This window comes from Natator depressus, chromosome 21, assembly GCF_965152275.1.
Source record: "Natator depressus isolate rNatDep1 chromosome 21, rNatDep2.hap1, whole genome shotgun sequence".
Classification (NCBI taxonomy): Eukaryota; Metazoa; Chordata; order Testudines; family Cheloniidae; genus Natator; species Natator depressus.
The window spans coordinates 11,552,530-11,569,816 of NC_134254.1; the positions used below are offsets into that span (position 1 = coordinate 11,552,530).

Genomic DNA, 17,287 nt, shown 5'->3' on the forward strand with positions numbered 1-17,287 from the left:
TTGTACGTTTTTACGTGAAGTAAAACATGGGGGTACACAAGACAAATCAGACTCTTGAAAGGGGAACAGAGTAGTCCGGAGAGGTTGAGCGCCACTGATCTACACTTCAGAATTCTGCTGGCAGCTCAGACAGCTTCTCCCATTGGTGAGAATGAGCAGTTTAGGGGGATGGCAAGAAAAGCGAAAGGAGAATCAGATGCAGAGAGGGGAGCCGGAGTGATGGAAAGCACAGCCGCCTTTCCCGTGGGGGAGAGCTGCAGATGAGCTGGGTGGTTGTAGGACACCAGACGGCTGCTGCAGGACACAGATAGCAACAAAGAGACAGAAAAACTGTCCAACTTGATGAGTGTTTCCAGCTTTGACACACCCAGGGATGGAATATCCCCCCTGCCCCCAGGATAATAAATGCTTTAAAAACACTAACAGGCATGGCCAAGAGCCCTGTAGCCCCTCTAGTGATGAGGGGAGAGTTGGCAGTAAACCTCCCTCAGAACCATCTGCCTCAGCAACAAAGTATATGCACCAGTGGCAAGGGTCACGGACTTGTAGGCTGCCCATTCCTCACCACAATGAGACCTGGATAGAAATTAAACCAAATCCAAGCTGAGGCACTCTCCACTCCCAGGAGGAGCGGAACACTAGGGTTGTGTATTTCTGCAATATATTGAATTGAGAGACACCTGGTGGTGCTCTCTGCCCAGCAGTCCACAGCGTGGCAGCCGGAGCTGGAAAACGACTGGCGCCGTTCGTTTGGAGATTTTCTTTAGTAGCTGTCCAAGTAACATTGGCTTCAAATCCTGCAGTTTTGGCTTCACAAAATAAAGAGAAAAGGGTTTGCTTTGCTTTCAGCTACATCTTTATTATGATGTAAACAGAGGAACACACATGCTTTTGACCAGGCTCCCAGGACTATAATAACCAGGAGCATCTGCCACAAATACAGCCCCACTAGCCCCCTGGCGGAGGAATCATAGAATCATAGAATATCAGGGTTGGAAGGGACCTCAGGAGGTCATCTAGTCCAACCCCCTGCTCAAAGCAGGACCAATCCCCAATTTTTGCCCCAGATCCCTAAATAGCCCCCTCAAGGACTGAACTCACAACTCTGGGTTTAGCAGACCAATGCTCAAACCACTGAGCTAACCCTGCCTCGGACTCAAAGATCCAGATGCCCTTATTTTTTCATTCGAGGCTACTGCAGTTATCAAAACAAGGAAGCCACGTGGTCACTTGTGGCTGTATATCTGTGTCTCCCCTCTCCCCAAGGCACCAAGCCTACAGTAGCATGGAGGATCCAGAGGCCAGGCTGAGTGCTGGGGAAGTCTCCAGCAGATGAAACAGATGAGCTCGAAGGATACTGCAGCTTCAGGCAGCGTTTGAATGAAGAGGAAGAAAGGATGCTGAATTCATCTGGTCTGTGCTCTCCCTTTAAGGTGATGGGGTCTGGACTCCCACAGCCTTTGCAGTGGGGTACAGGAAGACCACCACCACTTACAGATACACTAAATTCCTCCCTTCTTGCTCTCTACTCCCTTTATGGCCTGCAGCAGGGACAGGCTAGATGAAGCAGCATATGCTCAGCAGAGATGGGGTCCACTACCATGGAAGGGGAAGAGTATCTGGGTAACCTCGTGAGACAGGCTTTAAACAAGGTTCAAGAGGGGCAGGAGACAAAAGCCTGAAGGTAAATCCAACACATGGAGAGCTGGGTGAAGGGTCAGATTCTGGGAGGAACATGAGTAATCATAGCAGGGAGAGACAAGAGATTATAGAGGGGAATCTAATGAACATCTTAGATGTCTGTATACGAATGCAAGAAGTATGGGGGAATCAACAGGAAGATGTGCTCGTGAATAATCACAATTATGACACCTGGCATCACAGACTTGGTGGGATAATTCACATGACTGGAATATTGATACAGAAGGGACAGGCAGGGAGAAAAGTGCTTTGGATAGCAAAGGTGGACACTAGGGGAGCAGTTTATGACAGAGGATTGGGCAAGTGGATTGAGTAAGAGGCTCCGTTACCCTAGAAAGGGAATTTAGATGAGAATGGGGAGAATCTTGTGCATATTACAGAAGTGATGTGAGACCACGTGACCTGAGTCACCTTCATTCTTGTAGCTACAGCCCATTTAACCAACTACTGGTGATATGTATGAACACAAGTGCGGCATTTAGGGCTGGGTGTCCCAGGGCCACGGCAATAAGATACAGCACCTTCCATCTCTGTCCCCAGTTGAAAAGTGGCTCAGTTGCACATATATAACAGATAACTGTTTGGCCCTCAAGGAAATCAGTCCGTCCAGTCCGGATCACAAATGGTCACTTAAGCACACTGGTCTCATCCAAGATTCAGTACTGAACGGACAAGAAGTCTTACCTCCCCGCTCACTCCAAAAGATGGTACCTTTACCGCCAGGTTGGTGTTAGGCATACTGGAAAGACTGTGCATTGTGGGGAGGGGAGGGACCACTTGCCTGGCTGGATAGAAAGTTTGTCTCCAAAGCCCTGTCTACACTAGAAACCTTTCCTGTGGTGCAACAGGCAAACTGAGGTCAGTTGCACATGCACATTGCACATGCAGACAAGGACAAAATCTACATTCAGCCAAACATGGTTTGTCTTTCCCATCTCTTGCAGATACACTGCATTCGGCACTCGTTTAGCCATACAACTTAATGCATGCATGAACTTTAGAAGTTAGTTTGCAGATCCCTGTAGAAGCAGAAGTCCTTTTACAGTGGCAAGGAAAGCTTTCCAAGCACCAAACTGCTCACCCATCCACCGGGTCAGATCACCTTTGCTGTCCAAAAGCATGCAAACTGATGATTAAAGCCTCCCAAAAATACATTCAAATGAGATGACAAGGTCTGACTAAATTGACACAAGAGGCAGGACATTCAGTGTTCAGACTCAAATGCTATATTGAATCTACTTCACTGTGGAGCTACCATACAGTAGATGGAACAGTCACTCAAATCCCTGCAAGGTTTAAAGAAGACAAGGACAGATTTTAATCTTCCCTGGTTTGTGGGTTGAAGTTGAGTTCTTCCCATTATTTAAGTGTCTTGCTTCATGGTGGTTTATTTATATATTTTAAAATACAGTCGTAATAAAAAAGGGCAAGTGCAAGTAAAGAATTTGAGTCTTCCCTCCCGATGGACCCTCTAGCATATCAGCTGATTCATTCAAGGGGCACTGCTCTCCTGTTCAGGACAAAAATTCAGACTACTTTAAAATGTCTATAAAGTGGGGTTTGGGCTCTAAGTTCTAAATATATTTAACACTGTTTAAATCCATTACCAAGTTGTTTTTTTAAACCTGCTTTCCGTTTTGATGGGATCACACTGAAATACAATTAAATGCAACCAACTCCCTCCACTATGCCCACAGGAGAGGCTAAATTCTGCCCTTAAGTACATAACTGCCAATGAAAGTCAATGGCACCTTTGCACGGGTACACCAGGGCAGCATTAGCATGTGCCTTTACATAATGAACGGATTTCATCACTAGGATCAAGTAGATTTTCAAATTGGTTCCATCATCAACCATGCACATTCCCCATGTCACAATGCAAGGCCGAGAGACTGAGAAGTGAAGAGAGAGAGCCCGCTGGTTTCTACAGCATTAAGGAAAAAGAGCAAAATAAAATCCTGTATTTGCTAAATGGAGAATAAAACTGATAGGAAAAGAAGTTTTATTTTCAAGCTTCAAAAGGGGGTATTACAAACAAAGGAGAGTAAATAAAAATTTAAAAGCTGTTTTAAAAAGGTAGTGACAGTGTCCCTTTAAGGTAGAAGTATGTACTAGGTTTCAAAGGAGCCATAATAGTGTATGCTGAGAATGTGTATTCCCAGTCAGATCTGTAAGTCACAATGTATTTCTGTGCTTTGTAGGTTATTAATAAACAAATACAGCTCTCACCAAAACACCAGTGAGTGCTGGATAAAAGCTATACATTGGCAAGCTATGATTCCTGGTACCACGTATGTGCAGCAAGAGACCAAATAACCGTTTTGAACCACAATATTTCATCTGCCCTTTTTTTTTTTTTGCACAACCCCCTAATAAGCTGTAAACGCCATTTAAAAAAAACTAACTTGCAGGTTGTAAATTAAGCATTTGAAAACAGCAGCTTCTGAAAACAATCGTTTGCACACCACCAACATTAAAACGTGGTGCAATTTTTTTTTTAAAAACGTAAATAAATTAACTCCCAGAATGAAACACTTTTTAAAAGCCAAATTATAAATCCCTAAGAAGAGAGAGGAGTTCTAATGGAAGTGATGAAAAACGTAACTGAAGCAGCACTAGTGGGAGTGCCATTGTAACAGTTTCCGAAAAGGAAATGGGAAAGTCATGATGAAATGCAGTACTTTAATGCCGGTTCCTGTCACCACATTGTAACATCCCCAGAAACGTATCCAAGAAACCTCCCGACAGAAACCAACCCCCAAGAGCTCATCACCACTGAACGTAACCAGAAGAGCTAGATCGTTCAGTCCCCTGTGCTACAGAAACCTATTTGAAGTCTATACTGGAGTGAGAGAGAAGAAAGAAATTACAGGAGAAGGTAACCTCTCTGCTTCTGGCTTTCAAGTCCATAACACTGCAGCACACAAACCATGGCACGCTGCCTTTCACTTTGTTCTAGCAGGTACAGCAGGATGCCCTGACTTGGTAGCACTTGAGTCAAATTTGTTTTTAAACAACATCATAGGCCCGAGTTGTGCTATTACAGTACAACCAAATGCAATACTGAATTGTACAACTGATAGCTCCTACATTCTAACTCATTTCAGAGGACCCTGCATATTGTATGGAAAATTGACATGAGCTGAAATAAGCAGGACTTGAGCCGTCTCAGTAAACCCTCTTAGTGCCAAGTTTTGTTGGTTTTTTTTTCTTTTTTTTGTCATTCCCCCTTTCTTTTTAAAAAATATTTGTTCCACTTGGAGTGGTCCCACCGTCCCTTTGCTTCTGCTCCGCTGCTGACCATGCTCACAGCAGAAGGGCTGTTTAAACATTTTTGTTTGTGAAGCTGTGGGTTAGGCATTTTGCTTCCACGATCACACAAACTGTAACAAGCTTTACAATAAACACTGTGGAGTCCTGAGTTCCGCAGAAACCTGTTTTGGCGCAGGCCAAGTTCATAAGGATCAACTTTCCACCGTCTCTTCCATCGGATGTGCCCCTCAGACTTTGCCTTCAGCCACTGGAGTTTTTAGCCCCTCTTCACATGTTGCTTTCTCCGCCTCGTTCTCTCCCACGGCTTTGCTGGCCTGCACAACAGCAAGTAAACCACGCACGGTTAGTTGAGACACAAGCAGTAGTCAAGACAAAGGGAATCCAAGGGTCCTCACATGCTTTAGTGAGGACAGACAATCCCTGCAAACACATGGTAAAGGAAATCTCTTCCTAATCGCAGGTTGCCAACGGCGTAGCAGTGGTAGTCATACAGCGTGCACAGACTGGGAACGTGTACCTTCTTGGCTAGGAGAGTTAGTACATCATATGCAGATTACACTCCACTCCTCTTGGCTAAGCAAGATTAGGTACATTATAGAGGGTACTGGATTCACCTCTTAGCACTTTCTCAACTAATTCACAGGAACAGGATGTTGTATCATTCACCCCTCCTCTGTGGACATTTGGTCCCATCACTGAGGACTGTTACCGAAGTGGGTGTTTGGGGACATGGGGGAGTAGAAGAGGGAAACAAGGTAAAACCCCTCAGGATAGACTATGTGGAGTTATGGATGGCGCTATAGCCAATGCTCAGATACCTTGGGCCAACACTATAGAAGCAGAAGAACATTATTCCTGGGAGAGCAACTCAACTGGCTAAGTTCACTTCCTCTTTGTGTCACAGTTAATAGCCCTGAGTATTAATTGATCCTTATGTAGCAATGTCTGGCAGAGTTAATTATTTGGCAGGGTTCTTTCTTTCTTTATCAGGCACTAGTTCTGAAGGTAAGGCTGTAAAGGATTTATACAAATTGGTTTCATAGCTCATGTATTCCCTCCTGCTAGAGTACTGTGTGCATCAGGTACTTGTTTGTTTAGGCGACTTCACAGCCTGTTGTGGCAAGAAAGACATTTATATTATACATAGAGGGAATGGAGTCTTATGTTGCAAGACACATGCTTGATATCCAGTGGATTTTCACTACCAACTCCTATCAGACATTTCAGGCCTAGCAATAGAACTGAATGACATCTTCAATCCAGCAGAGGTCAGCAGTGACCAGGAGCATGCCACCAAACAGCTGCTAGATGGAAATCGTAAAATTAAGTCTTGGTCCCAATCCCATTCCCAGTTGGGAAAGGTTCACATTGCAAATACCCTTAACAACAACTGATACCTGTGATATCAGCCTCAGCTGTAGAGAGACCAAGAATGGACCATCAAGAAATACAAAGACTCTCTTTCCATAGACTTATCTTCCGTTAGAAGAATACAATCTGCAGTTCTGTTAATCTGGTCCCTTTCTCCATCAAAGTTCACTTAACTTGAGTCAGCTATCAAGTCATAACGGATGCGCTCCAAGTGTCAACACAGTACAAACCTTTGCATCTCTCTCTGCAAACTTCTTGAACATGTTGGCATATATCCTCCGGTCACGCTCATTGTGCTCCTTCATCTTCTTCTGGCAGACTGTGATCTGGGACTTGGCAGCTTTGTTCTGCGGGTTTACTTCCAGTACTTTTTGAAAGTCACATTTCGCCAATTCAAATTCATTCATTAGTAGTCTGGCTTCACCTCTCCTATACAACCCCTTCTCGTTGGCTTGATCCAGTCCTAATGCCTGCGAACACATATTTCCACATTAATGCTGGATGCCATCTTAAACTTTGCTAGTTACCCTGGGGTTTCCCTTTACTGTACTCCAGTTAACACAGGCAAGGACTGCGCTGGAGGGAATGATTTTAGCAAATATGCACCAGGCACAATTTATAAAAGACGTACATGGCCACAGGTGTCATCGGGTATTTTTGTGCAGAAGAGTCTGCCACCAAAAGGCACAAAGAAGAATTCCATTACCTAGCTATCTGTTAGGTTGCACAACAAAGGAAAGCCTGGTCGCACGCTACTCTTTGGTAAGATGGAGTGCTTGATTCTGATCTCACACCAGTGTAACTTCACTGACTTCGCTGAAGTTACTCCAACTAAGATCAGATTAAAGGGATAAATACTTCCACCACAACTCAAAACCTAACCCCCTAAAATGAGACATTGCTGTAAGATACCTCAATAATGTTGAGCGCTCCTTGCCCTGGAGTCCTATGCAATGCTGGTTCCTAAACGCTCTGCTAATGTGAATTTGTCTCTCTTTCAGAGGCACTGCAAGTTTTAAAGCCTCATGAAGCATGATGAAATTGGAATGGCAGGAAAGGCTTGAAATCTCTACAGTGCTCCTAAATTGCCCTACACAAAATGGCACCAGCCTCCAGTATTGGTTGAAAATCCATATACTTATACTGCAGTTGATTAATATTATAATTGGACCTCCCTCTCCCCCCAAAAAGTAATATAGTCAGTGGGAGACAAACCCACAAATGCAAGAATTCATGGTTAAGTACCAAACCCAAGCCTAGAGGAGCACCTACAGACAACATTAAAGTGACACTCTCAGAACCCACTAAAGTTTAATCCTTAGCAGCATCTTTGTTTTTTCACAAGTTTGTTTCACTGTGTTAAGCACCTTCTAGAGGCAGCTGTATTACTTTCTCTCTTTTTTTAAAAATGATCGTCAGTTGATTTACACTTAGTTGTGTATCTCTAATAGAATTCCCTATGACAAGATTTTTATCTTGCATATTATTATATATTACACACACACACGCCTACCCAAGGCAGAATTTGGCCCATTGGTAATTGTGAGTAACTGCATTATTAGTACATGGAAAGAATGTAAGACTCATTTAAAAAAGGCTTTGTTGAACAAATGTACCATGACTCATGATTACACGCAGAAGCTGATATTTAAAGGTTTAAACTTTATTTTTTTCCAGTTCAAATGACTAACTTATCCTACAAATCAAGTCTGCAAGAGTCCTAACCACAGAAGTCTAAGACAAAACTTAGACAAAGTTTAAGCTAAGTTAAGTTTAAGTTAAAAACTTAGCACAAGACAAAAACTTTCAACACTCTAGCTTCTAGTTTACACAAACTCCTTTATTGCTGCCTGCATGCCCAATATGCTTACATGTCTGCTGACAATGTTGACATTCCAAAAGGCTGCTGGTATGCTGAAGAATGTCACTGATGCACAGGCCAGCACCTAGGGGCTAGATTCAAATTAGCTGTGCGTGGGTAGAACCCCACTGAAGTCACTGTGGTCTATCCACATGGATCCAGCTGCAGGATCTGGCCCTAAAAGTCATACCCTCTGGCTCCAAATTTCAGACAAAAACACTCTTTTTTAAAAGAGCAAAGGGCTAAATTTTGAACACCTGAAGATTGGGTGGACCACACATCCCCATCTGAAATGCTTTTCACCATCCAACCAATCTGTACCAGGTAGTTACTTTGGATGACTCATCTCCTGAACGAATTCTGTAAAGCATTTTATTTTAACAAAGTTTGCATGAAAGACACTGTTCAAAATAAAATTATACCAGCATTACAAAGGAGCTTAGTAAAAATGAAATTGTGTCTCTTTAAAATCTTTGGGACCAAAACTCCCCTGGACAAGTGCACATAAATTCCCTCATGAGGGTTAACAAGATGTGCAGCACAGATCAAGAGAAATAATCAAACATCTGAAATTGACCTGGTTCAGATGCTTGTATGTTCCTGAAACTTAACAGATTGGTTTCAAGTTACTTTAACTTCTCCATCCATAAAGCAAACATCACACAAGAAATACTGAGATTCTACAAAAACAAGTCTATACTGTCCAAGTGCCATGATGAAAAAGTACGTTAGAACAGGACACATTATAACAGGTACAGCAGGAGTAACACAACACTCTGCTAGCATTTTTCATCTTTTAAAAAAACTTCAGTTTAATGATCTGTAACAACATTGCTAGACAGAGCCAGGCTCAGTAAGAAAGATTTGTTCGGCTCTACTTCGCACCCTTCCAGAGATATAGGCACTTTGATACGAATAGGTTGATTTGTATGCATGTTGTACAAAGGGATGGATTACTGTAACTATTTTCAACTTTCGCTGTTAAATGACTAGCAGCAGAATACTGTTTCAAGAGCAGAATACATACAAGAGTAATCTTATTTAATCCCAGCACTGGGATTTTGAAGTACACTTGTTAATCTATAAGGTTATTAATACTGCAAGTCCACAGAATGTTTCAATTGCTTGTTTTCCTGATTACAAAGATAGTCTGGTCATCCTAAACATACGAAGGCTGGCACATTATAAATAAGACAGATACAAAATGCAGTTATTTGGACTGAGGTTGTTTGGGAATTAAACACTAATCAACTTCTGAATATTTGAGAAGCCAAAATTGCTCTTAATTCACATTTTAATTGAGAAGATTCTTGTTGATGCCAGCCCTAATTTTGTTCTATGTTGCTTTTAATTTTGTTTGAGTTGTAATGTGTCCAAGACCACTCTGTGCGTAACTTTATAAAAATGTGCTACTTATCTACCCCTCCAAAAAAGTAACATTCAGAAAACCTTAAGTTTCAGGTATCAGCCCACCAGAGAGGAGACTAAACTTACACTGAAGTTTGGAAGTTGCCTCTGGAATGTAGAGAAATTCAATATAAGGGAAGAGGAGAAAGACAGGAGAGGTAGTGGACAGAAAAACAGCCTATTCTAGCCAGGTGTACCTTTACCTTATCGCAGCACTCAACAGCTTTGATATACTCCCGCAGCTTCAGGTAGCACATGGCCAAGTTGAGGAAGGCTGCCAGCAAGAAGGATTCAGCTTCTTTAGATTCCCTTTCTGATAAGCCATACTCCATCTCTAACCAGGACACAATCTTCCCATATTGAATCACTGCCTGCATGTACTTGCCTTCCTGGGATGAAGGGAAGATAAGGCTAAAGGATTGTTATTTGGCAAACTGAAGCGGATGTGCTTCTGGAACAGTTTTAAGACAGTTTAACAATCTGAACCACCTTGAGTCTTTTAAAATTAAAAACAAGGGGGTTGATTTTCAGAGGTGCCGTGCACCCACAACTCCAGTGAAAGTTAATGGAAGCTGCAATGCTCAGCACCTCTGCAAAATCAGGTCCTGTTTTCTACTCCCCACTCCCATGAGTGCTAGGAGGAATGCCCACACATCCCACCATCCTAGGCTTTCACCTGCCTGAGGAAATGAACTCAGCATTAGCCTGGTCCAAGTGGGAGACAGTGCTTCTCTCCTGTCCTTCCCTTTCAACGGCCATCTCTCTCTTTTCAGGGTTCCAAGGAGACACTCCCCTTGAAGCTAGGAGGGCAGGATGCTTGCAAGCCATCACCACCTGATAGGATGCCCACTGTGGGAGTAGAGAAAGATTATGCCCTTTCCCCTGCTGGACAGGCAAAACTAGAGTACAAAAGGCAGTTTCCAGGGACCCAAAAGATGGGTGTCCCATAGTTCCCATGAGAGAGAGACTGAACAGAGAACTGCTTATTCAGAAACATGCTGTAATACAGGGGGAGAAGGACCAATGGTGTTCATCCAGTTTCAGAAATTAAACAGCTTCACAGCTGAAAGCGGAAGGCTGAAAGGCAAGGATATGATATGAAAGGCAAGGATATGATAAGAGATCTTCATTAACACAAATACAAATCCATCAAAACAGCCAACTACATTTAAACAACATGACTTGTAACAAATAATCTTAACTGTACAGACAAAAGATGCTAATATCGCCCGACAGAGCAAAGTCTGGAGACTAAAACGTCTTCTCCAAACCCACTGTAACCTTGATGGAAGCGATCTGATTTTCAAGGTCAGCTATATTTTGATGCGTCCCTGAATTCAAGTAATTTCGTTCTACTTACAAAATGGACAGTGTGTATCTTCCTTTCAATAAAGCTCTCTATTATTAGGAGCTATTAGAATGGTCATGCCAGATAAAGCCAATATCCTGCATGGCACAGTGGCCAGTACCAGATGCTTCAGAGCAAGGGATGAGAAACCACACAGCAGACAGTTTAGAATAACTAACCTATACAGGAATTTTCTTGGCAATTCCTCTCAGTGTTGAGCTTATATCCTGAAGCAGGAGGGTTTATAGCCCCATAAATTATATTTGGCATAATGTAAATGTGGATATTCTCACGAGTCATATAAATGTCTAATCCTTTTTTTGAATCTTGCTAAACTCTTGACCGTAATATCTTATGGCAATGAGTTCCATGTATTAAATTTGCACTGTGTAAATAAGCATTAGCGGTATGAAGTTTGGAAGTCATAAGGCTATTCCATACAGTGCCCAAAAAGGCAGACAGTAGTGTTAAACGAAGAAACCTTTTCTTAGCGATACCTCCTTATTTAGTAGGAGCCACGTATCAGGCAAGAACAGTCCAATACCAAACTGCTGTCCTACATTGCAGCTCCTTCCTCAGGCTTCTGTGCTACGCCAAGATGGGAAGCTCAAGTTTGCAATAGACCTATTGGTCATTTGAAGAGGAGGGTAGGCAGGAGAGGGGCAATATTTGCCTTGCCTAGGGCTAAAACTGTTTGGGAGGGACAAACTGTGACATTTTATGCCTGTTCAATGATGTTTTAGAGCTTGTCTACACAGGGAAGTTAATGCACAGCAAGCTCACGTGTGAATTTACAGCATGCCAGCTACTTCACATGAACTCCCCATGTGAACACTCTGCACATTAAAAGCGCCCTCGGGCAATTAAGCTAAAGCACACAAAGGCACCTTCAGTGTGCTATGAGTGTGCGCCCAGATGGGGTTTAGTGCACAGTAGCTCGTGCACTGTAAAGTCAAACTCCAGCTTGCTGCACATTAACTTCCCATGTTGACAAGCCCTTCAAATGTTTCTCTGAAGGGTCCACCAGCAATTTAAGAAAATGTTAGACTGGAATCCCAGTTTCATTTCTTGGCGACCCAGTTTCTACTAAGTCTTTACAAACCTTGAAATACACTGTCCCTTTCTCTTTGACAATGGCAGCCTGCTCAAGTTTCTCTTTGGTGTCCATCTCCCAGGATTCTTTGGCCTGTGTGCAAACATTTATAACAACTGTTAGAAGATGAGACAGGAAACAATATCAGCTGGAGTTCCTGACTTCTAGGGCGGCACCTTATCCCAACTTGTTTGTCTTGTTGTTGTAGCCGTGTTGGTCCCAAGATACTAGATAGACGAGGTGGCTGAGGTAATATCTTTTATTGGACCAACTTCTGATGATGAAATAGACAATCTTTCAATCTACGTAGGGGACCTGAAGATCTCTGTGTAGCTTGAAAACTTGTCTTTTACCAACAGAATAAAACAAAAGGCATCACCTCACCCACCTCGTCTCTCCTTATCCCAACAACAGAAACTGACTTCTAGAAACCCAGATTTCAAGACATGCTGACTCCAAGCCACACTGCTATTACCAATTCTTTGCCATGCCAATGCTCACTCATTATCTGAAGGAGTTTGTTCTCTGGTGTCAGGAGGAAGCCACTTTGCCCACTGGAGGCAGCTGGGAGGAGTGGATCACAAAAGCAAGTATGGGTCTATAGTCATAAATAAATCCTTTATCTGTCCACCAGATACATTCAGCTTTAGGAATTAAAAAGGCAATAAAGTCAAAATGAGTGGTCAGTTCTGTAACCTGAGACTCAAGTCCTTCACATCAAGTGGACAGAGCTGTCTAGGATTTCTCCTTGACTGGCTGGGTTCGTCAGTGCTGTGTGTTAAAGAAAGCCATTCTGTGGCTACGATCAGGTAAGAGGACACTTGTTTAACAAGACTGGTCCATTCGAACCCCATGTGCTCCAAAACCCCATTCAAAACAACATACCAGCCAGCATCGGAGGGGTGGGTAAAGTGTCTCCACAGGGAGAAGGGAAATTCTGTCCTCTCCCCTGTTAAGAGATGGGGGAGGGAAGCCAGGCACAAATGCCTACCTCCCACAAACATGCCCCAGGACAGAGCCTGGCAGCATCTGCTCCACCCCATGTACATCTTGTTCTTCATTAGCACTGTACAAACACGGGCACATTTTCCGGCCTCCCAAAGAGGGCGCAGCCTGTTCAGCAGCCCAGCCCTGCCCTCCTTTCAGAGCAGTTTGGCAGGACATGAATTTTTTTGTCTGCAGCCCAGTTAAAAAAAAAATAAAAAGAAGTACAAAGAGTAGAGGCCTAGGAACAAATAAAGGAACAAGTCTTGAAATGCATCCAAAAAAATAAAACAAACCAACATAGGAGAACAAATTAAGAACACCGAGATCTTTGTTGCTGTAACTGCTTTACCAGGGCTGCGTTACAGCCACACCAAAGACACAGCGTTAAACGCTTTTAATGCAGAACAGCTTCCAGTAGTTTTTGAAAGTGTGTGTGTGTTTGTGTTTTGAGAGAAATTCTATTCTCACCTTTTCAAAGCTTTTAAGTGTAACTTCATACACAAGCTCAGCATTTGCCTCGATGCCAAATTTAGGCTTCCCTGCCTCGCCAAACCCATATCTGAAACACAGCATAAAAATAAAGCGTCAGAGGAAAGGGTGTGTGATCAGGCACTTCATTCAATATTCTATTATTCATGCACACATGGAGGTACAAGAGGGGAGCTACACACCAAACCCTAGAGACAAGCCAGACATTGAATAGGAAACCGTGCCAAGTTTCTTGTCAGTGGCAATGTTGTTTTTAGAAACAGGACTGCATTCAATACTATTCCCCTGGCATTCAGATGGGATGCATCACCCATACTGGGGGGGAGGGATAGCTCAGTGGTTTGAGGATTGGCCTGCTAAACCCAGGGTTGTGAGTTCAATCCTTGAGGGGGCCATTTAGGGATCTGGGGCAAAAATTGGGGATTGGTCCTGCTTTGAGCAGCGGGTTGGACTAGATGCCTCCTGAGGTCCCCTTCCAACTCTGATATTCTAGGATTCTACTGTACTCAGCTCTGCTGTTTCTTCAATTAATTGTATATTTCCATTTTCTTTTAGTATCACCCTTCAAGGGCAGTGCTCTTTTTCCTGTGCCTCTGAAAGGCAGGCTACTTAAAGTTAAACACCTAAATCCATATGTAGGCACCTGACCCTGCAAACCAGAGATTGTCATTTTGGCCTAAATTTATCTCAGTAACTGGATGCCATTCCAACCCTCTCCCAGCGTTTAAACATGTCAGGATAGGATGATTTTATTCCATAAGAGCAAAATGAAGGTATGCTAGATCATAGGATGCTTTGGGTGCATGTGGATATTCCTATAGTCAACCACCATGCATGTGATTTTGGTCTATGTAATATGCGGAAGCTATAAGGCTGCACAAAAACAAGCTGTGGATTGCACTGATAGTGATGGGTGTATTTCCTTTAACAGTTCAGATACAAATATCTGAACAAGAGCGCTCGCTCACAACTCAACTCTCCTTAATCCTGCGTTTGTGACAGCTTGTATGAATACTATGAACAAAGCCAAATTAGATGTGATTATCTATTCAGACAGACAGAGTTTCACACAGGTACAACAATGCTCTTGTCAAACTTTCCAGAAACTGAAATTATCAGTTTACAGGTTTGGTGGCTCCTAGGAGATCGTAGGGGTGGGCATTTGTAAAGAAGATCCTATGAAAGAAACATATCCTTTTCAGTAACAGTCTGCTACTGAGATTATCTGCAAGATGCTCAGACAGATACTGCTCACCCAAAGCAAAAAGAGTTTCTTACCGTGGTCCAAGGTACAAGATACAGTATTCTTCTCTCTGCATTTTCTCTAGAGCTTTGTCAATTCCAATTGGAATGTCATGGTCTTCCCCTTCTCCAACAACGAACGTCACATCTCTGCAGTCAAATATTCTGCCACTACAAAATCCTTCCAGGTGGACTGCAGGGAAACAAAACAGAGTAAGAGATGCAAGGAAGGCACACAAAATTGCCAGAAAAGTTTCACTGGGCCGACAGAGTTGCACAATTAAAGACTTTATTTTTCGATCACTGTCCCCTGCCCTTAAGGGCTTAAAGTACAAGATTAACATTTTTTAATCTTCAGGGAATAACCCAGCTCTATTTTGAGACAGAGACAAATACAGTCTCAGGTGACAACAGTACGCAGCTTCTGGCAACAGGTAAGAAGAATCCTGTCTATAGCATCCATGTTTGTTTATACATAAAGTGAAACCTCTTGTAAGCAACCACCAAGTTGTCTTTAAAAGTTTGCTGCCTACTCCCCAGGGCAGTCTCTCAAACAGTTACCACAATGCTGCTAAAAATCTTGGTGATTACTTAAAGAGGCCACTTAAGACAAGGGAGTGCCTATTAGTGGTCAGTGATTTTGTGTAAATTTCACTACAGTCTGGGAAAAGAAGTGTTTTCGTTCTTTTGCAATATAAAGTTGAAAATCATTTCTTGTGAAAATATCTTTAACATTTGGGGGGGGAAAGCTGTCCCTAACCCATAGCTGAACAAAATGTGACAGGCTGAATCTGTAGACTATGGAAAAAGCATGAACTCCCTGCTTGTTTAAGATTCACGTGCTCTATGCTCTCAAAGTGGTACCAACACCCACAATATCTCCTGTAAGTTCAAATAAAAGTTACTAAGAATTGTAAAGCCTGGAGACTCCAAGAACCACATTGGTTTAGACTAAAAGAAAAGGAGGACTTGTGGCACCTTAGAGACTAACCAATTTATTTGAGCATAAGCTTTCGTGAGCTACAGCTCACGAAAGCTTATGCTCAAATAAATTGGTTAGTCTCTAAGGTGCCACAAGTCCTCCTTTTCTTTTTGGGGATATAGACTAACACGGCTGCTACTCTGAAACTTGTCATTAGTTTAGACTGGGTTTCAACTTGCAGATTCTCAACAATGAGAAGTGTATTCATACTATTGTGCCTAGTCACTACAGCGAGGGGTGCTTTAGAACTGTTCAGGGATATATTCCTGTTCTGTCTTCATGTAGTACACACCCTGCACTGAGATATGCAACATGGCCGTTCGCTTTCCTTGGGTTTTGGAAAGTTCAGCTCCTCCCTGCTTATGTAAAATCTAGCCAGCTACTGACCATGTGGCCCACATTTCTGGTGGTGAGGAGGTTCAACATTCCCCTCTCCCCTGCCCAGAAGAACTGCAAAGCAAGGCAATGGGAAAGTAACTGAAGGTGTGTTTTCCTTTAATACCTCTCCTCGAGAGAATTTCAATAGGCAGCCTGCCCATGGTCTGATCCCACCATCCTTAGTCAGATACGAGTTCTACTGAAGTCAACAGGACCCTGGCCTGAGTAAGGAAACTGACTTACAGCCTGTAGACCCAGGTATAATTCCTGTTCAGTGCTAACTGGTGCTCAGCTATTCACTTTTGAAAAACTATTGATTTAGGCAGTTTTAACAGGTTTATAAATCCTTGACCGGTAAACATCAGACAAAACAATCATCATTACAACACTGAGCTTCTGTGCGGAGAAACATACATGAATGTAACCATCAGGTGTCTCTATCCAATAGGCGTAGGGTGTCCCATAAGGTACATAGGGTGTAAGCATCTTCACATGACCCACTACATGCGGTTTCTGATCATTTTATTAAGTCCACTGAAATCTCTGATCACACACATTTAACAAATCAGGCGTGTCTAACAAATGTTTAAGTTCAAAGAAGTTGGACAGGTGTACTGCTATTTGGGGGAGGGGGGAGGGATATGTAATGTGTGCGTTAATTTTTCCATAATCACCCCCCATTTTTTTAGCCTTTCCTTTACAGCTGGACTAATTTCCTTTTTCCAGTGAGAGGCTATCAGTAGCCTAGCAGCTCCCAGCAGATGAAAGAGTAATTCTTCATTTCCTTTCATGGGACCATTTTTGGCTAGGAAGCCCCGGGAGGTTTGGTAATAAATACCCAAATTACAAACCATCCCAATGCTCTAATGACTAGACACGGCTGCCATATAGTCATAGAATCTCTTCTCTCACCACAATTTCCCCCCACGCTTATCCCCATTCAGTCACACATATATTTTTAAGCTGAGTGGTGTGAGAAGCCACTGAAACAGAAGCTGAAAAAAATGTTATTTTATCATGCTACAGACTGAGGTTGATTGTCCCCTTTCTGAGAGCAAATCCCATTCCTCTGGGATAATTTGTCTATCCAGATGCTTTTCCCAGCGTGGCCTTTTTTTTTTTTTTTGCACTTAGGATAAGCTGTCTGCAAAGATG

At 42.8% G+C, this 17,287-nt stretch overlaps 1 protein-coding gene across 5 annotated transcripts in view; it reads right to left on the bottom strand.

The window, feature by feature from the left end:
* Positions 1-1,005: 1,005 nt before the first annotated feature.
* Positions 1,006-17,287, bottom strand: part of FKBP5 (FKBP prolyl isomerase 5) — a 52,185-nt gene continuing 35,903 nt past the window's right edge. For 3 of the 5 annotated variants that reach the window (XM_074935817.1, XM_074935818.1, XM_074935816.1), the window contains exons 7-12: positions 14,809-14,965; positions 13,510-13,600; positions 12,064-12,147; positions 9,817-10,002; positions 6,576-6,815; positions 1,010-5,288 (exon numbers count right to left, since the gene is read on the bottom strand). In XM_074935817.1, coding sequence (XP_074791918.1) covers positions 5,202-5,288; positions 6,576-6,815; positions 9,817-10,002; positions 12,064-12,147; positions 13,510-13,600; positions 14,809-14,965 — 845 coding nt within the window. In that variant the 3' untranslated portion in view covers positions 1,010-5,201. Of the gene's footprint in view, positions 5,289-6,575; positions 6,816-9,816; positions 10,003-12,063; positions 12,148-13,509; positions 13,601-14,808; positions 14,966-17,287 lie in introns of all 5 variants that reach the window. The other 2 variants (XM_074935819.1, XM_074935820.1) reach the window with 2 other exon arrangements.